Raw genomic sequence first — 24,631 nt, forward strand, 5'->3', positions numbered from 1 at the left:
ACCTCCGTAGCTACGGGGGCCTATAGGGCACGTGCCCCCTAAGATTTGGTGTCCCCCCCTGAAGAAAAATTGGCGGAGCAAAAAAAAGGAGAAAGAAGAAAAAAATGAAAAAAAGGAGAAAGACAGAAGGAAAAAAGAAGAGGAAAATAGGAGGAAGACGAGTGAATAAAATAATGTGAGGGGAAGACATGCAAAAAAAAAATCTTTCATGTTACTATATAAAATTTTCGCTTGCGCTTCGCGCCAGAATTGCATGTTCGATGAGATTCATATCTTGCTCAATAGGCTGATATGGAACATAAAATACCAAGTTTTGAAGTCAATATACGAAATATATTTTAGCTCGGACATCGAGCTTTCATTTTTTTTTACAAATTTAAAGGACAAGTTCGTCCCAACAAAAAGATGATTTGGATAGGAAGATAAAAATCAAACATGAATAACACTGAAAAATTTTCATCAAAATCGGATCTGAAATAAGAAAGTTATGACATTTTAAAGTTTTGCTAAATTTCACAAAACAGTTATATGTACATCCGGTCAGTATGCAAATGAGGGGACCAATGACATCGCCCACTCACTATTTCTTTTGAATTTTATTATATGAAATATAGAAAATTTGAATTTCTCCTTATTGTCATGTGAACAAAGTTTCATTCCTCCCTTAAAATATGGAATTTGATTGTTTTAACATTTTGTGGTTCAAACGAGATGGTCATAATAGTCAAATCCGTAAAAAATGAAATATTGTATAAGTGAAACAATAAAAAGCAAAAGAAATAGTGAGTGAGTGCATATCATCGACTCTCTTGCAATTCACTGAGTTGAGCATAGAACTGCTTTGTCCTTCCATCCATCCTTTACCTTTTCTCTTTTCTTTCTTCCTTTCACTTTTTTTCCTTTCTTTCTTCGTTCCTTTCTTTCCTTCTTTATTTCTTTCTCTTTGCCCTCAGTTTTTCTCTATTTTTTCTTTCTTTCCTTTTTCTTTCCTTCCTTCTTTCCCTTCTTATTGCTTTCCATCTTTACCTTCCCCGCAACCATGCATTCTTTCTCTCTCTCTCTTTCTTTATTTCCCTTTTTCTTTCCTTCATTTCTTTCTCCTTTCTTCTTATTATTCTCTCCCCCTCTCTTATTTTTTCCCCTCTCGTTATTTTCAGTGATATCCCCTTTTTTATTGTGTGTCCTAGTCCACTCCAAAATATATGGAAATATATGAGATTAGGAAATTAATTAAAAAGCATATTCCATATATTTTGTCATGATGTATATGATAAAAATCATTAAAAAACAACTCAAAGGTACATGTGCATCAGTAGTCATGTTGAAAAACATATTAAAGGACAAGTCCACCCCAACAAAAAATTGATTTCAATAAAAAGAACGATGTATAGATAAAATGCCTTGCTCAAGGGCCGTATACTGGACATCGAACCCAGGACTTCCATGGTAAAGTCGGACGCCTAAAACCACTCGGTCACAGCCTCTGATCTTACACCCCCCCATACACATCCTCTCCCAATGACATACTCGTACACGCTCGCACATTCCCCGCACACACCAATTCACTCCAACGACAAGGATACACGATTTATTGAGAAACTGGTAAACACTGGGTAAAATTTAGAGAATCAGTCAAATTGTATTTGCATGCTGGTGTGCAATGTCGCTGTATACATACAAATATTTTCAATTGAAACTGCGATGAAAAAATCCCACAATAATTTCCAGCAAGCAAAGTATAAAAAAATATAATATTTCAATCGTAAAACTGTAAATAGTAAAAAAAAAAATGCAACAAATTATCGTTATAAGGCAGAGTAAAACATTGCACATGTTAGTGGTTTTTCAAACATTATCCTTTATCTGTAAGTCCAGTTACACAGAGATCTGTATTTAAAACATAACTTTGATAAAAAAAAATGATCATGCATAACGTTACTGAGTTAGTTCAAGCTAAGTATTATTGTAAACATATTGATTGCATTCACGAAGCAAAATAGAAATTAATCAAGATCCATATTGACTTTCATTCATGCATTATTCATGGCGCAGATAATCTACCAGATTGTAGAGCGCCAACTCAACTCCAACACCAACCAACCATTATTATTGCGTATGTTGTGAGTACAAAGATACAGATTCATTCTATTATATTATACCAATCTTGTGATATTTCACTGAAGTCGAAATTGAGTTTTGGTTAATTCAATGATTATAATAAAAATGTATACTACACAAATTTCGTATTAAAATGTAAAGCAATTATTTATGATATTTGAGGAATCAAGCAGTTTATCACATTTCGCATGAATCCCTCTTAGAATGATTATTATGAAAGATTGTTGCGGACTTTTAAAGGGATGATCCAGGCTGGAGATATTTACATATCAATTCAATAGACGCGCGCCTTTCATGAGAATTAAAAATCAATCTCAGTAGGGATGTGATCGGTGTAGCAGTCACCAGTGATGTCGTTGATCCACCCTTCGTCGATCCTCGAGTAGATACCGTATCGTCCAAAGCGAGAGCAGGTGTCCCCCTTGGTGCTTACGCCGAGCAACGCCCACTCATTTTTTTCACCCCTCTTGTACATCAATGGTGAACCGATGTCCCTATGACAAGGACGGCCAACTCTGATCCGGCTAAAATTCGATGTTGCAAAGAGAGAAAGAGAGCAATTGTACATTTGTGCAGTTTTCAGATTATAAATTATTCATTTTCATGAGAAATGACACATGATATCTCATTCTCAGTACTGACAAACTAAATAGGAAGAAGAATGTGAAAAGGGGAAGAAGAAGAGAAAGAAGAAGAAGAGAGTGAAAGAAGAAGAGAGTAGAAGAAGAGGGAGGAGGAGTAGAAGGAGAAAAAGAAGAATAAAGAAAAAAAAATAAGGAAAGAAAGAAAGAAAAGAGAAAGAAAGAAAGAAGAAAATTAAGAAGATGAAGAAGAAGAAGAAGAAGAGGGAGGAGAAGGGAAACTAAATTACAAATAACCTCTTCGATGTCTCAATCGTGTTTTATTGGCTGTTGTGATATCCTATTTACGCTATTTTTTTAAGGTCCATTTTTTAAAGTCCTTGGTCGGCAAGGGTAGCATCACTGGCGAGCCCGGGCCGGCTGTGCCCCCCCCTCTGAGAGGCACAATTAAAACTTGTAAAGTAAAATGCCGTTAAAACAGAATTCCCCCCTCCCCTTCGAGAGTGAAGACCTTTTTTATTTTGCTTGTTAATTTTTTCGTGGACAAAATCCCCTTAATTTTTGGTTCAAACATGGAGCTATCTCTAATAGCTTCATGGTTGAAAACCCCCTTTTTTGGCTTGTTTTTCCTCGGGAAAATGTGCCCCCCTCAATATCCTGGAACCGCCCCTGGGTAGCACAATACGTGGAATGTGCCCCTTTCCGTTCGTAAAGTATGATAAATTTACTTACCCTGTTCCGGCGCACAGCATTCTATCTGTCACATCAAAGCCATCCATTCTATGATTTCTGCGACAGGTGTCTTGAGGAGCCTGTGGCATCGGGAATTGGAGAGGGACGTCGCTGGCGCTCTGCGAAACCCCGGCAGTACCCCATCCTACAACCGTGGTATTATGGTGTGTATCCAGATCTGTGTAAATTTGGAAATGAATGGATAAGTTATTAAAAAAAAGGGTTGGGAATGGATGAAATCAATGTCCCAGGTTTATTGGGCATAAAGCAGAGTCGATCACTTCGCTGAAAAGACCAGTTCTCTTTTTGCTGTTTTCGGAACTGTGCATCAATCAATCATCTTGTATCATCAAAACAGAGTATTAAACTCATTTGATTTTTATTTTTTGTGATCTGTGGTCGTTAGACCCCCCTATACGTCTCCCCATGACATCTCCAGCCGCTAAAACATTGTGTCTGGGGTATGATACGTATTTGCGTGCATACTAATAATTTCATCATTATTTTCACTCACTCCCATATTATTGCAGGAAATTAATTATTCTTTATTCATGGAAAATGATTCTTCCTTTCAATTAATGAAAATTCATACAATCTTAATATAGATAAGATAAAGGTATGGCAATTTTACCAAACCATTCCTTATCTGAGTATACAAGGCAGCAAACATAGGCCCTTACTTCACCATTTTGTCGAATTCATAAATTTTCTATCATATAACAATAGTGATGCAAACAAAACAGCGGCAAAGTAAAATAGATGTTTCCATGGCAAAAACATAGACAAACACTCGCATTTACCTAGATAGTGCGTTGTGTTCTTGATTTTCGAACCACTCGTATCAAAACAAACATAGGTACGTGTGCAGCATGCGAGGAAACAAGCGGAAAGTGCGACCCCGGGTACGACCATAATGATTACGTGGGTCCTCGTACTTGAATTCGTTGCCCTTCCTAAAGGCATGGTCACACCGCCCGAGCGTTGTTGGAGCGGTCGTGGAGCGGAGGGAAAAACAATCCTCACCGCTCGCTACCGTTCACCATTTTCGATTTCGATTGTTTTTATTTTGTTTTCGATTTTAGTTTTCGATTTTCCCCCCAATTTTGTGAGCGAAATTCGACCCTCTCTCACTTCCGCTCCACGACCGCTCCAACAACGCTCGATAATCATCCGATATACTTAAGCTTAACCGCTCACGATGGCGGTCTCCTGTGTTTATTAGTTAATGTTGTTTTTTATTATTATTAAAAAGTGAAGTACATAATGCTCACATCATTTTTTTTTGTTCTAATTATGATTATATTGTTTACATTATGGATTATCTTGTATATTGCAAACAAAGTAAATACTTTCGATAATGTATCATTGTGAACGCAGAAATAAAAAATAAAACAAAACGAAACAAAAACTTAAACCCCCAAAATGACTCTACCCTCCTTGAAAATTCCAAAACTCTTAAATGAAATGGTTATTAGCAAATATCTTATGTAAGGATATAGCAAAGAAAAATCATTACCAATAGGTGAAAACTTAAATGAAATGGCAATTATTTTGTGTAAGGAAATAACAAAGTAAAAAAAATCATTACCGAGAGGGAGACAAATAGTCCTGACACAACTATTGAGATCAGCCGGTTCACTGAGATGCAAGAGGGCGATATCGTTGTCATGGAGATTTTCGTAATCGAAGTTGTGGTGGAGAACGATTCGATCAACGTTAATCGCCTGTTCGCATCCCTCTCCTAACGAGGTATTGTACTCCCCTAAAGTGACCCGGATCTAGAGTAGGAGAAGAAAGAAGAATTAATGAATATGGCAGATCATGAGAATGACTCAGGGGGGGGGGGGGGGGCGAGCGCGAAATACTGGTAGATAGGTGGGGTGAGTACAATGTCATATGAATGTGGTCGATCGATCATGAAACATCTTTCTTTTCATATATCCGAAAATGCATTCATCATGTTCGTAGCTGGAGATTTTTCTTGTCTATGAGCTATAATGCATATAATGATATTGACAGGGTGATGAAGAAGATAACCGCAATGATTGGTTGCTAGTGTATGCACGTGACCTGGTATTCATAAAAACGTAATTTTACTATTGACCAGTGATTCACGAGTCAATGATGAAAGTTATGACCGGGTATGGTTGACGAGAATCTCCATCACTATTCATAAGATCAGACATTACTATTCTGTTCAGGCAAAGTGTATACCCACACTCGGTGCATTTAAAACGTTCAAATTGCCATTCTTGTGGGTAAAAATCTTCTTACAGATTGATCATGTTGATGTGTGTATCTTGTTATAAAAAATGTCTGATAGTCATTTCCAGATATACATCCAACTATGATGTCTACTCATGGGGGGGGGGGAGGAAGACGCTGTAAGTATATACATCTTCATCATGTTCATCGGGACGTAAATTAATGCATAAGCCCCCAAATCCAATATGGATGAAAACAAAATAATGTAGAGGATTTGTTAAGATTTAGAACACACTAAAGAATTAGTCTGCTGGGCAAACCCTTCACTCGAGATAAGGGTCTGAATGCGCAGCCTACTCATGCCTTGTGTATACTGAAGGCTCTCTCGCTCAGTATTGGAACAGCAAGTTTTGTATGTGCTAGTCTTTGCGTGGAGGCACACTTGTTGATATCAAAGTTCCAATGAGGGTCTGTGCCTGCAGCACAGATGCACCTTTCACTCGCCACCGCGCCTGCGCAGACCCGCAGCGGGTGGTTGGGTGCAAGTTTGAACCTCGCGGATAATAGTCTAGGTTCCCGTCATACTTCATCCTTATCAAAATGCTCGCAAAGTTAAACCTGCTCGGAAATTTAAAAATACCTTTTCTTGTGTGTGTGTGTGTGTGTGTGTGTGTGTTCTCGTGTGTGTGTAAGAGTGTGCGCTTTGTATAGTGTAATGACAATAAAACTATATTTTTACTTGCGAAATTGCTCCAGAATAATGTCGTATATAGTTTATAATGTCTGCATGGGAACAATCCACGTAGAATTCTGTGAATTAGCAGAATAATTGCATAATTCAAATATTATGAACATGTTACTCTTGTCATGGGAAAAGAAACTGTAAGAAAAGTAGTCTAAGCATGTGTTTTAAGTTTTATTTAGGGAATCAGGTCATTTGACAAAGATAGTCATTTTAGTAACTATTTGATAAGCTCTTTGTCATTCCTTAAACGAGGAACCAAACGTTGCAATTGTAGGTGTGTTACCCCATACACACACCCACCATTTTCTTTCCTGTCTGTGCAAATTGATTCTTTCGGAATTAAAGGTAGAGTAAGAAATCACTAACTCTGATTATGTGCATCGCAGAATAATTCCGGAACCACATGGAATTTTGGCCAAACAGATGAGTGAAGCGGACGGCCAGGTACAGTGGCATCCTGATAGAAAAACCGAAGCAAGTTGGATCCGCGTCCGTCTTAATAGGTTCAACCTTTTCAAGGTGAAGACTAGATTACACACTGGGAGCACCTTTACGGTGCAACTTTGTGTATGTTTTTGGAAAGGTACAACTTTGCTCTTCTCTTGAATGTGCAAATAAGAACCTTTGGGGTGCAATTCTGCACCTTATATTGAATGCAAATTTGCAAATTTCTGAGAGGTGCAAAGTTGCACCTTTCGAAAAAGGCACAATGTTGCGCCTAAAGGTGCTCCCCGTGTAACATCTGGTTTACACCTTTAAAGGAGCAAAGTTGAACCTACTTTTCTTAGTGTGAACAGTATCACTCCATCGTAAGATATTTTGAACCTTATTCATTGACGTAATAATGCACCGTCACCTTAGAGGCTTAAGCCATTGCCTTGCAAAAGTTGATGAACTGCATACAGCTCGCGCACCGTGCTGGCGCATCTTTGACAACTCCGTTAATATTCCTATATCCTCTGAGGGAGGGCGCTCTTAGATGATGACGTCATATGCATAAAGTCTATCAGTTTAAAAACAAAAATTTATTTCCAAATACCGTAATTTCCTCGCTTGAGTCCCCCTGATTCATCCACAGCTGTTCATCAATGACATCACCATCCGGGATACCTGCAAAGCAGGAAGAGGTGGTCAGCACCCACTGTTGGCATAGCAACGTCCCACTACATATCATCTTCCAGCCAGTAGAAGAGTTCATCTGAATGACGGACAGCCATGGCCACGCCTTCGCGTTGGCCTGGTAACCGTCACCAACGAGCACATTTCCCGCCCCTCCGCAAGGCTTGTAATCTGTGTCATAAATAGAATTCAGTGATTTCATCGTATTGATATGCGGTCAATTTTTTAAATTATGTTAATGTTCTCCATTGAATTGTACAGATATTATAGTTACTCGACCCAGATCTATCATTTTTATATTCTTCTTCCATCTATCTTCCCCCTTTAATCCTTCTTTTCTCCCCACCCCTCCTTCTTGCACTACTTGAAAAATCATAGGGCGGTTGCCCCCCCCCCCCTCGGACATGCACCTTGATAATTATGACCCCCCACACACACACACACCCACACACGCGTTACACTTACCTATCTCACTGCTGTTAATCAGGGTGGTAAGAGTGGAAAGATCATCAAAAGATTTAATGTAGAAGAAATGAGTGGAATGGGGGAAGGAAGCGATCTGTTGGAGAGCTGCCTGGTCGATCTGTCTCCCCACTCCAACTGCAAAGATTTCCACTCCTAATGAGGGGGGGGGGGGAGAAAGAATGCATAAGTCTGATTCAAACTTTCGTAAGACTTCAAGAGAATTTACGATTTGTTACAGTCACGAAGCTTTAAATTCCCGATTGTGCATTAACATGACCCCTCAGTAGACCAGCGCAGCACCGTGATTGTTGCTGCTGAAGAGCTAGGGCCATCCTCTCGATTTCATTTGTCAATTTCACATTTCATTTGTCAATTTCACATTTCATTTTATATTCATTGTTATTTGTTTTTAACAGAAATAAAAAAAAATAATAATCCAATTAAATTCAACAGGAGTAAAAATATAATTATTAAAAAAAATAATAAAGAGGATGATGTCTTCGAAATACACTAAAATCAGGAGGCCAGGATTATGATAATTTTTTATATCACCTTATTTTTGTTTGTCTTTCAGCAGTCAACCCCCCCTAACCGGTAATGCCCGTTTCTTTACCCTTTCCTCTAAGATCGCCTGCTTGTCTAAAGGGATCCTCCCCTGTATGTCTCCCATCTGTGAAGATGAATAGAATACGTTTAGCACCTTCCCTCATGGTTGGTTCCAGATCTGTAGAAACCATTAACAGCCCTTCTTTTAGTCCTGTTCCTCCTCCGATGTTATCCTGTTACGTGCAATAAGTTCACATTAAAGAAATATTTTTCATAATCATTATCGGCAAATCTGTTATTACAGCTTCCATCGCAGCAAAAATTACGGAAATTACTTACAACATATCATGATAGATATCATACCCCCCCCCCCCCTTTACCACCATGGACGGAGTCTGGATGGACTAAGCATAAAGGAGCAGGAGCAGTGGTGTACCAAAAAATGTTCAGCCAAGCGAAAATGAAAAAAAAAATAAGAAGGCAAAGTTTGGACGGGAACGGCCCCGTCCACGTTATATAAATCTGATGTCCCCCCACCCTTGGTTGTCTTGCTTAATGACATCAAACAGCACACCAAGACCCTAAAGAAAATCCTTGATTGCCAACCAACTGTTTTTCGCCTTTTTTTCATGGCTTTACAGAGAGCGCAAGTAAGTGCAAGAGGGCATTCTGCAACAGGATGCAATCGGTCTCATGCCGATTCATCCAATTACCATCTCGTCTACTATCACTTGGTCTACCATCAGTTGGTCCACTCAGTCCACATGGTCTAATTGCCATAATGCCATTTCGTCCACTAACCATTTCGCCAAATAACCAGTTGGTCCAATTACTTAGTCATACTCTTAAATTGGGCAAAATGAATGGGCTTTACATACACCAACTGGTTATGAGACGAAATGGTCATAGAAGAATTGGTGATCAGACAAAGTGATGATTAGACCAAAAGTTTTAGTAAGACGAAATGTTGATGGACGAAACTGAATTAAACTAAATGAAGATAGACAATGTGATGAGTGGACGAGTTGGCAATGGACGAATTGGCAATTTGGTATTTTTGTAGATATATGATCATCGAGAATGTACCTTCAAAGTGTCAAGGTGGTTGTATACTTTCTCCAAAGTGTCCACCCCATCCGAGTAACTGAAAACCATCTCCGCGGTGTTGGAGAACGTTAGTGCAGCTACTCGAGTTCCACCTAAAATAGTTGAAATCGTGTTGGCCTGCTTATTTATCTGTATTATTTAAACATGGTAGTTTCTTCAATATAAAAAGTGCTTTACAATAGAACCCTGCACAATGTATATACATGATAGGAGTAACAGTAGCATTATAAAACATTGCAATATACATTGACTAATTGCATAAGAAGAAATAACTTTCATCAGAGAGCACTTTAAACATGTTAAAAAGCTATAAAAAGGCGAGAGATAGAACATAGTATAAAGGATATGAGCATAAATTTTAAGAATGTTTGAAGAGTTGAAAAATTAATGCATGGAGTTCTTCTTCTTAATCACGTACTAAAAAAGTTTTCAATTGGCAATCATATACATGTATTGTACGTGATCCTAAATTTAAAAAATATTGGACCATATAATTTATAACAAAATAACAAACAATGTTCCATATTCGTATTGACATAAACTCAATTAATTCTTTGAAATGGTATGAAAATATTGAAATATCCTGTTTCATGAGGAGTATAAAGACATTTTGTTGAAAATTCTGAGCGAACATGTTCCAGGATGTTTTTTTTAATTCAGTTTAAGTGGGCGTTTCCTCATCACTTTTCATCCGACAAGTTTATAGGTAGCCATGTCAAAAGAAAGTAGGCATGTCAAAAGAAAGCTGACGACTTGCTCGCCGACCCCATCGATCATCACATTGCTTTGCTATTCTTTCTTTCTTTCCTTCTTCCTGTCTTTGTTTAGTTCTCTCTCTCTTTCTTTTCTTTCTTTCTTTCTTTCTTTCTTTCCTTCTTCCTGTCTTTATTTAGTTCTCTCTTTCTCCTTTCTTTCTTTCTCTCTCTGTCTTTCTTTCTTTCTTTTTATTTATTCTTTCTTTCTTTCTTTCTTACACAGGTCTGTTAGTATGATTGTTGCGGTGTCGAATTGTGTGAACCATTTACTATATTCGTTTGTTGTATTCTTGGTATCCCTTTTATAAATCATAATTGTAGACGACCATATACGCGAAGTGCGCCGAATTTTTTTTATTTTACTTTCGCCCCCAACCCCCATCCGAAACATGAATCGACGCCCTTGTATTCGATACCTTCATCATAGGACACGCCGAAATTCGAGAGGAGTTGCTTCGTAAAGTTAACGACGAGATCGAGATCCGTTTCGGCTAGGCTTGATGACCGATCATAGGCGAGGACGATGTCCAAACCCAGACTAGGAACACCGGCGCTGCGAGCTAGGTTTTGACGCATGACACTGGAGTTTGTGTATGATGTAAACGGGTCTATGAGGTTTCGCTTGATGTCTGTTGCAACGTCGCCGAGCGTCCTCTTTGCTGTTGAGGGAAAAAGAATCATGGGATTTTGAAATAAACTTAGGTGTAATTGCAAATAAAGCGTATCCCAGGAAGCTGAGACCCCCACTTCCATTGACGAGTGGATACCATGCGCGACCATGGGGTCTCGAAAAGCACCCGAAACACGTATTTTCCATATTCTGAAAAATGCACCCCTTATTGGCGTCTCAAACCCTACCCTCAACCAGTATTGGAAACAAAACGATACTCTTGGCAATTATTATTCCCTGAAATGAACCCCTAAACAAGTACAGTGATATTTTATTGATATGTCGGGTCCTTCGGTCGTTGGTTTTGCCTTTACACACCATTTGGTTTAGTACGGCCCCACCTTCCACAACTCGCGCAAAACGGACTCTTAACACGTAGTGTTGGGGCAAAAAGGGCATTCTTTATAAAACATTTCAATTTTTGTTTTATCATCCCCGAAAATTTGACCCTAAACACGTAGCTTTCCTAGCAAAATAGATTTTGTTCTTTTTTTCATTATGTTTGCGTTTTTCACACCCTTATCACGTTACGTACGTAACGTGCCCTATCTTGAAGAAGACATAATTTTTACGTGTTTTTTTTGGTCGCGCATGGTATCCACTCGTCAATGTGAGCGACACCCGGGGCTGAGACACAAAATCAAATGTAAGGCATTAAAAAAAGGGGGGGGGTTGTTGTTGTTAGTTTGCCATAACCCTACCGACCTTGCCAAACCTGCGAATTTTATTTATTTTTTTCAAAATTGACAGATAAAAGAAAGTGCCGACCGACCCTAATTTTTATTGTTTTCGCCTCTATTTCCCCCTTTTGTTTTACTGGCGAATTGCTAGGTAGAACATTATCTACATGTATGACATGGGAAGGACAAAAAAAAGAAGAACACCTGCCTATCCATTTTTTATACCTCCGTTGCTTTAAACAAAATAAGAAATAATTAGATATGAAAATTGATCTACATGATCAAAATTCCCAATATATGAATAAACATAAGAGTAGAAGAAATAACAGTTTTATTGGGAGTCTTTCTATAGGGAAAAAAGGTGAATTCATTTCCAATGGTAGCGACAGCATTACAAACCTTTTTTAAAGTTAAGTATCCGTAATTTTTGAACTTCAAATAAGATCAATATTTTTTTTAACTTTCATATTTAATGCAAAACGTGAGTCGTATTCGGATCGCATATTCTATTGCGGGAGCGTTGCGTTACTTACGTTTGCATCGTGGTGCTCTTCCGGACCATCGACCGCTCCTTAGACACTGTCGTATGCCGGCCCCGATGAGGTCGTAGTCGGGGTTGCATGCGAAAGTTATATGGGCCAGATGGCGATTTCCGCCATTGCTTACGATTCGACCGTTCAACGGTGCGACTGGCTCGGGGCATCTAATCGTTATATCTGTTTACCAGAAGAAAGACGGTGACGTAATTAGCGATCGATTGGTAGACTGATTGATCGATAGAAGTTAAGATTTAATTTTCATTTTTAAATCTAAAGAAATAGAAAAATATTTCGCTGGATCTGATATTGGTTTTCTTTGAGCTTTATAGGTAAATGACATTGTGCTAATGACTGAATATGATTATATTAATATTATTCAAACAATATTCTTTGATTTCTCTATCATCTAAAATTCACATTTTTCTCTCTTTTTTTTTTACTAATTGGACCAGTTGCCCTTCCAGATGAGTATGGTTTCATTGAGAATAAACAATAATTTTGTATGAACACACACATACACACACTCACACACCATCACACACACATAAGATAAACTATGTTGGAACAAAATAAAATCCTTAGTTGGCCATCATAAAATTAAAATAACCTAATCAAATTATTCAATCAAAACCTTTATATTTTCATCTAAATACGATAATTATGATATAAGAGGGCAAAAATTAAAGTAAGTATTTGGAACTAAACTTAACTGCATTATGCAAAAAGGATACAAACCAAATTAACACAAAACTAAAAAGGCGCAACATAATAATAAAAAACTAAACAGAACAATAGGACCAGAAAATTACAATCCTATATTCTTAACAAAACTGTCAAAATTGAAACAACTATGATAAACTAAACCAAACTAACTAAACTCTACTAATTTTTCAACGAAACTTTAATAACTAAACTCAAGAAAACTAACTAAAATATAAACTAGAAACTCAACTAAACTAAAAACTAAACTAACCAAACTAAACCCTTAACGAAATGAAACTATATAAACTCAACCAAAATAAGCTAAACTGAACTGAATCAACGAGATTTATGTGAACTGCACTAAATCAAACTAAACTAATCTAAACCAAGTTGAATTTTCAAAAACTAAACAAATGAAAAAAAATCATCTGGACTGCACGAAATTAAAGTAATTTATAGCAAGCTAATCAACTACCAACAGGTCACGCCACGGTGAGAACAAGTTTACTTTTTTAATTTTATTATATTAGCAAAAATATTCAGATCAGTGTGTGTGTATTTGAGTTTTGTCAGACGTGTATCAATCAGATATGATTATTTACGTCTGGGACCGACCTTTAACGTCACCATCCGAAAGACGTGACCAGGGCTCGAACCTCTGCATCAATTTGTAACTTCCCCATAGCTTGGATTTATACAGGCGCACGCCACAATGCCCAGTTATTCAGATCAGAGTTGTGGTTATAGGTGTTTAAGTGTCTTTTTTGGGGGGTGGTTAATCTTCGTGGAAATGTTCCTTCGTTCTAAACCGAATTTGACCAAACTAAAGTAAACTATAATTTAAATTCCAAACTGATGCTAACATACCAATGCACTCTGGCTTTTCAGGTTCCCACATTCCCATTCGACAGTTTTGCCTTTCATTTCCTATTAAGATGTATCCAGGATTGCATTTGATATCAACGCTCCTCCCATGATCGATCCAGATGTAGCCGTTGGCTGGTGGTGTTGCGGGCTCACAGGGCTCGTTGTCCTCTGTTGAAAAGGCAAAAAATAGATAACGGTCCGGTCAATGATCCTTCAACAAAATGTAACTACCGTATAATATGTTAATGGTGACAGCTGGCTCCAAGGGGATGGTGTCTACCGGATGATATACAAATAAATTACCAACTCGCACTTTAAGAAGATGAATAAGAAGGGGGAGAAGAAGAAGAAGAGGAAGAAGAAGAAGAGGAAGAAGAGGAGGAAGAAGAGGAAGAAGAAGAAGGGAAAAAAAGGAGATGAAGGGATTAGGAGAAAGAAAAAAATAAGCAGACGGGAGGAGGGGAAAGAAGAGGAAAAGTGGAGAAGACGCAGAAGAAGGAAGGAGGAGAAAGAAGAAGATAGGGGAGGAGAAGAAGAAGAGGGGGAGGAGGAGAAGACGAATAAGCAGAAGCAGAGGGAGGAGGGGAAAGAAGAAGAGGGGAGGAGGGAAAAGAAGAAGAGGGGGAGGAGGAGAAGAAGAAGCAGAAGAAGGGAGGAGGAGAAAAAAAAGCAGAAGAAGAAGAAGGGAGGAGGGATAGGAAGGAGAGGAATAAGAGGGGGAGGGAAAAGAAGAAGAGGGAGAAGAAGAAAGGGATGAAACATAAGAAGCAGAAGAATGTAGGAGGAGAAAGAAGATGGAAGGAGCGAAAAGACGAAGAGGGGAGGAGCGGAGAAAGAAAAAGAAGAACAAGAAAGAAAGAAAGAAAGAAAGAAAGAAAGAAAGAAAGAAAGAAAAAAGAAAGAAAGAAAGAAAGCATACAAAAACAAGGTCACAAGCTCGTGCCACTGACTCATAATAATTGTCCTCCGAATTGTGTAAATCAACCATAAATTTCCTTTTTCGTTTATTACAGGACCCAAAATGAGATCAGTAACACTTTGAATTTTGAAAAATGGACATGCGTATTGAATATATAACACATCCCCCATGTCCCCTCCCCAAAATAAGAATACACTCAATGTAAAAAATGAAGTGCTGATTTAGCGCTATCAGTGCTTGTATAGTGACTGCACTAGGAGTGCTGATTTTCTAGTTCAAATTTAAACTAGAAAATCAGCACTCGTAGTGCAGTCACAAGCACTGCAAGTGCTAAATCAGCACTTCATTTTTAAAGTGCATAAGGTACAGTCGATGGAATAAACAAATGAATGAATTGAGTGAATACAAGAAATAAACATTGAAGTAAAACAAAAATAAGAAAAAATGTCGTATATACACTTTACCTTCGCAGTGTATTCCATCACCAATGTAGTTAGAGTGACAGAGACAGATGTATGAACCATTGGTGTTTGTGCATCGGGCGTTACTATGACACAGCTCATCAAACGATGGGAGCAAGCCCCGCCCCTGACATGTAACCTGGTCAACGTCGTCGAGAAGGGGGTGATCTACGATTACCTGTAAGTAGGAGAATGAGCTCGAGATCGAGAAAGTGTCCTCTCCGTCATCTTCCAGGGTGGCGAAGAGCGACCCCAAGTTACACTCGTCAATGTCTATTCAGAAATAGAGTGATATATCGTTATCAAATTTTCAAGATACAATATATACCAATATTGTGGATTAATCATCTTTTTTCTTATGCAATAAAAAATGTAGATTTTTTTTATTTATATTAATTAATTTTCCGGTCAACGAAATACAATAAAAGTAACAATGCATAGTCAAACTACATGTATCACATACAGTTATATCTCTCATGATAATATATGAAAATAGAAGAAAGTATGAGTATATTTATTACAATAATATGAATATCAGTAATTATATTAGAATTATGATATAGAGAAATAATTATGTAGAGGCAAAGAAAATAATGGCTCGGTTGCGCTAAAAGAACTAGCCTGTTGGTTGTGCATGGTATATAGGTTGAGAAAAAGTCATTGCTGTTTGTTTTTATTGTTGATTTGTTGTGAATTGTAGAAAGAAGTAGAAGTGCATGACCATAGACATGATAGAAGCAAGTATGATAGAATGGCAATTCTCCCAGGGGGGGGGGGCTTCCATTGACGAGTGGATACCATGCACGACCATGGAGTCTCAGTCCCATAACAAGTATTGGCGTGTGAAACCCTACCCTTAACAAGTATTGGAAACAAAACGATACTCTTGGGAAGTATTCCCTGAAATGAACCCCTAAACAAGTACAGCGATATTTTATTGTTATGTCACGGATCCGACGGTCGTCGGTTTTACCTTAACGCATCGGCCCCACACCTCGCGCAAATCGGACTCTAAACACGTCATATTTGGGGCAAAACGTACATCCTTTATAAAACATTTTAATTTTGTTTTATTATCCCCGAAAATTTGACCCTAAACACGTAGCTGTCCTAGCGAAATAGATACCCTTTTTTCATTATTTTTGTGTTTTTGACACCCTTATCATGTTACGTTCGTAACGTGCCCTATCTTGAAAAGGACATCCTTTTTACGTGTTTTTTGGTCACGCATGGTATCCACTCGTCAATGTAAGTCCCCCAATTCTATCAATGATGATGATCATCTGAATCATAATCTTCATTATAGGTCTACATTTGCGACATATAGATATATATGATGCCAACTGTGTATACAAAATATGAAGTATGTGAACAACCTTTCCCCCTACTTCACCTGCCGAAATTGGCCCAATATTATGTGACATGCATACGGTCCTTTATTGCTTAGTACAATATTGCATGGATAAGTAAAAGATAAGTCTAAGATAATAATAAATAATAAATGTTAATTTAAAAAAGAGCAAAAGTTCACCTTCGCACGTTGGTCTCTCGTCGCTGAACTGTCCCGCGGATAGGCATTGAACCTTCTCAGGTCCTCTCCTCACGAATCCGTTGTTGCAGCAAGCGAATACCAGTTCCCCAACTTCGACCTCAGCCGAATCGCCATCTTGTGAAAAATATCCTCCATTTTCAAGGATCAAATCGGTCAGACTACACCCGTCTTTGGGGGAGTAGGTTTAAATGAAAAAAAAAATCATGTTTTCATTGCAAGAAAAATAAACAAATATATGTGAGCTCTGTGAGAACAATGATGATATAATCATTCACTAATTATAATTAAAATTTCCAACCAAAGTCTCTTTAAAAAAGTCAGAAATCCACTGCAGCCGTGGAACGATTTTAAAAGTATATGTGCGTGTGTGGGGGTGTGTTGGGGCTAAGCAATTTGTAATATAACAATTTGGAAATTAGGAAAAGAAGGAAAGGAGAAAGAAACATGTATTCAAAATGGAGAGGTCAAGCTCATGTAATTTTGCATAACCAATATTATTCAATTGAGAAAAATAATGATGTCACCTTGACGATACATTATCCATATTAAAAAGAAATATGGCGCCGCCCCTGTATTTACTCAGGCCCTATTTACCAGGCCCCATCGGTCTCCGGCAGTGGTACAGTGCAAAAATAGATTAATCGCAAAGTTTCCGTGATAGCCGGCCACATGTTCAGTCACAAAGAAATTAGGCTAAAAAATGGACGGCCAACTATTTGGATCAATACAATCACAATAGTGAAATAACAATCTGAATAATCTACTTAAAAAAAAAATCTAGCTTTGTCACTATACAGTTCCCATTCGAATCATGATATCAGCGTTTCAACTCCCCCCTCCCCTATTTTCCCCCCATATACCCCACTCTCTCCTCTCTTTCTCCCTCTCTGTATATGTTTGTAAACTCCCCTCTTTCATTCGACCCCCCTATACCGTTGTTGGCCATATAGTTATGATCTGACTAATTTAACAAAACTCGGAACATATTTGTATAACAAGGAATTACAAATTCCAATACATGTATCTAACAAAACATTTTTTCTTCAATTACTTACCAGTCCTAAGTATGAACAGAGTGTAAAACAGAAGCAAGAATGTCGGCATTGTCATCTTTAGGGTCATTTTTGTGAACAAAATGATTGCTTTAATTTGTAGTTCACAACCCAAACTTGAATTTCGGAATCAGTGTTATTGTACCCAGAATAAAAAGGAGGAGGAGCTTACGGTAAGAGCTTCTGGCTCCATGGATGCCTGTGTTAAATGGCGTTCTTCATTGTGAAGAGAGATAATGATAGAGAGAGAGAGAGGGGGAGAGAGAGACGCACAATACAACTCTGTACGTGTTTATCGCCTAAAACCGATTTCCGGATCCGGTTCTAAAATAACATGAACATGCACGAAATTATTTTACTGGGAATATCCCTTCCTAGTGTTTCAACATCTACCTAAATCCAAACCTTGATTCTAGCGAAAACGTGATTTTTCTTGGTTGGTCATTTTCGGATTTTATATCATATCTTTCATGTTCGTGGCAATGCCTTTACACAATATTTGAGCCATGACCTACATACTGACCACTATGCCTGATAATGATGAAATTGATTTCTGATGATCCGCTTTTATCGACCACACACTTGGGCAAAAAGGCCCAATTTTTCACCACCACTGGGCAACATACTGTCCACACAACTATTATTAAAATCCAGGGGCGGCGGAACGTATTTTCGTTTGGGGGCAGGCAAAGCCAAAAAAGGACACTTATTATGCCAAAAAGGGCATTTTCGTGCAAACAGATATTTTCACCATGAGATTATCATCTGGTATCAAACAGTTGTGTGTTTTGTAGTAATTAAGTTGAGCAAAGTTTTCTTTCAAGTGATTTCTGATTGATAAGATACAGTGGCGTACCGTGGGTCACTGCATTGGGGGGGGGGGCACCAGCAAAAATTTCGAGCCACTAAGGGAGCGCGCGAAGCTCGCTCAGTGGCCAGCTATACTGACCTAATGGAGACATTTTAAGGACATGCAGTGCCATTAAACGGATATGTATCTCACTGATTAAATAATGCGAGCGCGAAGCGCGAGCTGAAAATTTTTGATATTGAGACCTAAAAAGGGACATTATAAGCAAATTTTTTGTAACCAGAAATACGTACCTGTCTCGCTAAACAAACAATATGAGCACGAAGCGCGAACTGAAATTTTTGTATAAATTGACCCCAAACAGGGTCATTTTAAGCCAATATTTTAGGAATCCATTAAGAGTATACATATCTTAGCATAGTCATCTAAGTGCCATCCTTTGCTGATTTTGTTAGAATTACATCTAAACACATTAAACACTATTTGTAGTCATTGTAATCATGATAATCATACGCATCTCACTAATCAAATAATGCGAGCGCGAAGCGCGAGCTGAAAATATAGGAAATTTAGACCTGAAGATGGGCATTATAAGGCTTGTTTGTAGGAATTTACTTAGACCTACGTATTTCACTAACAAAATGATGCGAGCGCGAAGTGCCAGCTGAATTTTTTTGTACATATTGACCACAAATTTGGATATTTTAAGGAATATTTTTTTAGGAATCCATTAAGAGTATCTCACCATTGTCATCTAATGCGAGTGTCAAGCACTATCTTATTTTGTTAGAATTACATCTGAACACAATCATGAAAAACATTTTGTTGTCATAGTCATACGCATCTCATGAATCAAATACTGCGAGCGCGAAGCGCGAGCTGAAAATTTAGGATATTCAGACCTGAAGATGGACATTCTAAGGCATGTTTGCTGAAATTCACTAAGACCGTACGAATTTCACTTTCAACATTTCACGAACAGAATTTTTTTGATATTGAGTTCAGAAAAATTGATATTTTAAGGACTGATTTTAGGAATTCATGAAGAGAGACATCTCACCAATTCCACCAATGTGAACGTTAGCACGGACAGGAAATGTTTTATATTAAGACCCTAAAATACGGTAATCGCTTTAAGTGGTCATGAAAAAGAAGTCACTACATAAAACAATAATAACTCAAATTGCGAGGAAATATATTTTGTGTATATTATACATCTCGTTTAACGGTCTATGCTAGCACCAGGAACAATGAAGACAGGCTCTGAGCAAATAATTTTTTATAAAGTTATGACAAAATGCTTCTTACTTAATATAACATTTTAATGAACAATAATTTCTTCTTCCCTCCCCCCCTACGTGTCTCTTCTCTCCCTTTCTCCCTCTTTCTTTCTCCTTTTCCCCGTTTTTTTTTTGGCCAGCCGATTGGGGGGCACGTGCCCCCCATGCCCCCGTAGTTACGCCACTGATAAGATATATATTTAGGTTTTATTTTTTACGCGAGCGAGTGGTTTGTAAAAGTTTTCAGATTTGAAGTTGTAAAACTCGCTTTTTGGTCAATTATAATTACCGTTTAAAAAGGCATCCTTGCGAGCGCGAATTGCGAGCTCAAACTTTCGGAAATGTAATGCAGCGAAAAGTAAACATTCCGAGAAGTTTTTGTAATCATAAAAAGGATGTGAATCTAACTAAAGAATTAACGCGAGCGCGAGATGAAATTGTTAATATACTGACCAGAAAAGGAACCTTTGACTGCATATAGTGACTCATTAATGGGATACGGGCTAAATATCTCACCAATCGATTAATGCGAGCGCGAAGCGCGAGTTAAAAAAATTGTGATATTCTTAAAATTTTGCTTCATTTCACAAATCAGTTATATGCACATCCTGGTGGGTATGCAAATGAGGAGACTGATGACGTCATCCACTCACTTTTTCTTTTGTATTTTATTATATAAAATAGGGAATATTCTATTTTTCTCCTCATTGTCAAGTGAAACAACGATTAATTCCTCCCTGAACATGTGGAATGAGCATTGTTTAATACTATATGATTCAGTCAAGTTGATCCTTGTCAAATCTATAAGAAATGAAATATTGTATAATTCAAACAATAAAACACAAAAGAAATACTGAGTGAGGGACATCATCGACTGTCTCATTTGAGTTGTGCATATCTCTGTTTCGGGAAAACTAAGCAAAATTTTAAAGTGCCATAATTTTCTTATTGAACATCCGATTTTGATGAAATTTTCAGCGTTTTGCTAGTTTGATTTTTCTCTATTTATTCAAATCAACATTTTTTTCTGGGGTGGACCTTTAACTAGGGGCAGAATGAATACCTTAATAAACAGTAATTGGTGCGAGCGCAAAAAAAAACCGAACCAAAAATTATATATATTTTTTTAACCTAAAATATATTGTTTCTGTTTCTGGTAACTCCCGTAGGAACTCGGCAGGACAGCATTTTTTACTGGTATATAACCAATTACCTTGGAAACATTTTACGTCTATCAGTCATAGTGGCTGTCGTAATAGACGACAGATATCACTCTTGGGCCTTTTTATCAAAGTGGAGACAATGGCAGAGTTGGGATTCGAACTCACAACCTTGCGATTATGAGTCCAATGCTCTAACCACTGGACCACACGACCCCCATTGCTTTACTTCAAAACGGGTATTTTATTTTGATAAAGGGCACATGTCATTTTGAAAAAAAAGGAATTTGCCATTTTGAAAAAGGGATTTTTTTTATATTCCAACCTGAAAAGTAGGCATTCTAAGCATTTCAGTATGATCAGGATGAGTATCTTACTAACAAAAATATTAATGCGAAGCGCGAGCCAGAAAACTTTGATTTTCTCACCTGAAAACTGGATATTCTAAGCGCTGTTTGTAATCAGGAACATAATGAGTACCTTGATAAACAATAATTGATGCGAGCGCGAAACAGAAATAAACAATTGTAATATTCCACCCTGTAAACTGGACATTATATGCATTTTTGCAACCATGTACAAAACGTATATCTTATACTAAACAATAATTAATGCGAGCGCGAAGCGCGAGCCAAAAAATTGTGATTTGTTTTAAAATCTGAAATGTTCTGTGTTTAACTTCAAAACGGGCAGTTCATTTTGATAAAAGGCACATTTCATTTTGAAAAAAGAGCATTTTTTTCTCACGGGGATCCCCCTGCCCCCACCGGCCCTCGGATCCGCCGCCCCTGTTAAAATCTTTCCAATTTGGGTAATAAAAACTAATAATTGGGTATCAAATTTGCTCAATTGGATAATAACTGGCCAGAATATATACATGTATATCTATTTTTACCAACATACATTATCCAACACAGTGGACAGTTGTTCCCCAACATTAAGTGTGCAATTTGAGAAATGGCTCCTCAGACTCGCGGCCTTGGTGACATTCGCTGTAAAACTGTAATGCTAACGCTGTTTTAGCTATCACACTAATGTTTATTGTATAATCTTTTAAACAATAATTGATTTTCTAATCTTATTAATAATAATAATAATAATTTGCTTTATAGCGTTTAATACATCGGAACGACGTGTCTAAGCGCTGTACTATTACCCCGGTCATCGGATTCAATCAGTCATTCCCGCACACAATGTGTGCACATCCTCCACTCCCTGGGGAGTATTCCAGTCAGTCGCCTGTGAGGCGCACACAGTACTGGACAAGCTACAATGACTTTCACATCCTACCGGGTACCCATTTAGCACCTGGGTCGAGAGTGGCTTAGTGTGGATTAACGCCTTGCCAAAGGACGCCGGACCGCGGTGGGATTCGAACACACGACCCTCTGTTTACAAGGCGAGAGTGAGAACAACTACCCCACGGCTCCTTATTTAAAAGTTTAGACAATAGTTGTCAGAGTAACCGTACGGACTTTAATCATGGCCCTGGGAAGCGGGGGTGCTGGGCTCCCCCAAGATTTTTCTAGGTGGTGCTGCGTGAATTATTCTCCATCGGCAGCACCCCCTGGAATTCTGGTAGGTGTGGTAATTTGGAGAAATGTATAAGGGGGAAGAAAGACCATCATTTTGTGTTGAGAACCCCCCCCCCCCCCCCTTTTTTTTTGCTTGTCGAATTTCTCGGGACAAAACTGACCATCATTGTCTACTAGTACAACTTTTTGTTTGCTTGTTGAATTGCTCGTTACCAATGGCCTTCATTATTAGTTAGTACGTATAGAAATATTGCTAAAATCTTTATTTTGTTTTGTATATAACGCATATGTAATTCCACTGTAGTTTTAAGTTTAAAAATACGAAATCACTTTATCGTCCCAGTTTTCTATATTTTTTTAGATGGAATTGGAACCTGGCCATGGGTGTATCCCTATTTTGAAGGTCTAAATCTCATGTTGGTGTATAACGTTAGAGCTATCACCCAGCAACATTTTGATACGTCATGACACATTTATGATACAGTATATAAAAGCGGAGATATGGCAACTTACCTTTAACCTTCCCCTTAAGGGTTGTTGGTTTTTTCAACTTTTTGCTACTTTACATCATTAATTCGTTAGAAAAAAAAGTGATAACACAATATACGACCTACCTTGTCTAGGGGGTAGTATTCGTACTAACTACTTTTACCCGCGAAATTATTTTTTCTACGAACTTTTTGCTTGGGTTGAGCTTAATTCTGTAGGATCTGAAGCGTCACTTCGATGTGAATTCTTTTAAAAATACATTTTTGAAATATATCTGTGCTAAATGAAACTAAATCACTGATTTGTACCGGGGGAGGGGGGGGGTATAAATGTAGGTTATATGTTTTTTTCTTTTTTCTAATGAGTTCACTTTTATGTCTGAAGGTCAACTTCCTTTTCATTATGGTAATCATAATATTGCAAGTAAACTGGCTCCATGGATGACCAGCAGCAATGCATTATTGCAGCTGAAAATGGATTACCAGCCGTATAATTAACTTTATTGCCTTACCTTTTATTCTTGTATTTTAACATTGACCTCATCATCTCATGTTATATGTATATGTACTTTGCATTTGTTATTTTATTTACGGAAATAAAACAAACAAACAACAAAATTTCAAGATTTTCTAAAGCAGAATCCTAGACCACAGCCAGGGGAACAGGCAAGGGTTCCACATCTTCGAGTAAACACAGAAACAAAAAAATTCTGTAAAACTTCTGCCTTCTCGATCTCTATCTGAAGTTGTCATGTTACCATCTGGTTTGACTAGATTTGAATCAGTTTGCCTGGTGGATGTCTTAGACTTCACGTATATGTCCAGAAAGGTTTATAGAACTTGTGTTTTACTCCTGACTGGGCAATGCTCCTTTCAAATTCTTTAACTGCATTCCTACATGCAAATTTTGCTTGATTACTGAGCCTGCAATACTCTGATTAACATTTTGAGTGCTGCCACTTTCTGTAGGCGTGGTAGGTCCTGTGTTTCTTTCTGACACATTCCAGTGTCTTAGCATTGATTTCTTTCCATTCTCCATTCTCCTTCTTTGGTGTATATCTTTCAAACAACACCCTTTGGAAAAAAAAGCCACATCTCTTCCAAAGACATGCCAGAAAACTCTGACTGCCATGACATTTTCTTTAGTTTTTCTGTGCCATTTTTCGAGTCATAATCTGCTCTGTTATATAAGTATTTTGTATCTTGTTCTCTGTGAACTGAATCGCCTTTACATTAAACAAGAGAGTACAGTGGTCACTCTTTCCAAAACCTACCAAGGTCTGGATATCAGAGATCATATCCTCATCTTATATCCTTTTCATAAACCTATCCTCCAATTAGCCGCCTAAGAGTAATGCGGATAATTCAATAAAAATTGCGTTCATAAACTCCGAAAATAAGCCGCATTATTTTTACGAGCGCCCGTCCTGAAAAAGGGGGATAATCGCCATGACAACTGGACACGCCCCCTCCGATGCGGTTGTGTTGGAAAAGGGTGACCTTGTGACCGCACCATGGCAATTATCCGCATAATTTGGAAAT

The 24,631-nt window shown here is 37.9% G+C and overlaps 1 protein-coding gene across 1 annotated transcript; it reads right to left on the bottom strand.

Annotated features, from left to right (window-relative positions):
- Positions 1-1,619: 1,619 nt before the first annotated feature.
- LOC121428879 (sushi, von Willebrand factor type A, EGF and pentraxin domain-containing protein 1-like) lies at positions 1,620-18,005 on the bottom strand. Its single transcript, XM_041625754.1, has 13 exons — positions 17,819-18,005; positions 16,743-16,931; positions 15,215-15,484; positions 13,832-13,999; positions 12,257-12,439; positions 10,790-11,032; positions 9,598-9,710; positions 8,579-8,744; positions 7,966-8,118; positions 7,421-7,671; positions 5,020-5,209; positions 3,432-3,609; positions 1,620-2,642 (listed from the first exon to the last, which is right to left on the bottom strand). The coding sequence occupies exons 1-13, from the start codon at positions 17,883-17,885 to the stop codon at positions 2,420-2,422; spliced, it is 2,394 nt and encodes a 797-aa protein (XP_041481688.1). The 5' UTR covers positions 17,886-18,005; the 3' UTR covers positions 1,620-2,419.
- Between the last annotated feature and the right edge of the window lie 6,626 nt (positions 18,006-24,631).

Source organism: Lytechinus variegatus, chromosome 15, assembly GCF_018143015.1.
Source record: "Lytechinus variegatus isolate NC3 chromosome 15, Lvar_3.0, whole genome shotgun sequence".
Taxonomy (NCBI): domain Eukaryota; kingdom Metazoa; phylum Echinodermata; class Echinoidea; order Temnopleuroida; family Toxopneustidae; genus Lytechinus; species Lytechinus variegatus.

What these genes read in the sequence shown, in the direction of transcription:
- LOC121428879 (XM_041625754.1), bottom strand. Translation starts at nt 17,885, where the DNA reads ATGACCCTAAAGATGACAATGCCGACATTCTTGCTTCTGTTTTACACT. An exon ending in ACCACCTTGACACTTTGAAG is followed by an intron (nt 8,745 to 9,597) that starts GTACATTCTCGA and finishes TGCACGTAACAG; the next exon opens with GATAACATCGGAGGAGGAAC. An exon ending in ACTCAAGCGAGGAAATTACG is followed by an intron (nt 5,210 to 7,420) that starts GTATTTGGAAAT and finishes CTCCTACTCTAG; the next exon opens with ATCCGGGTCACTTTAGGGGA.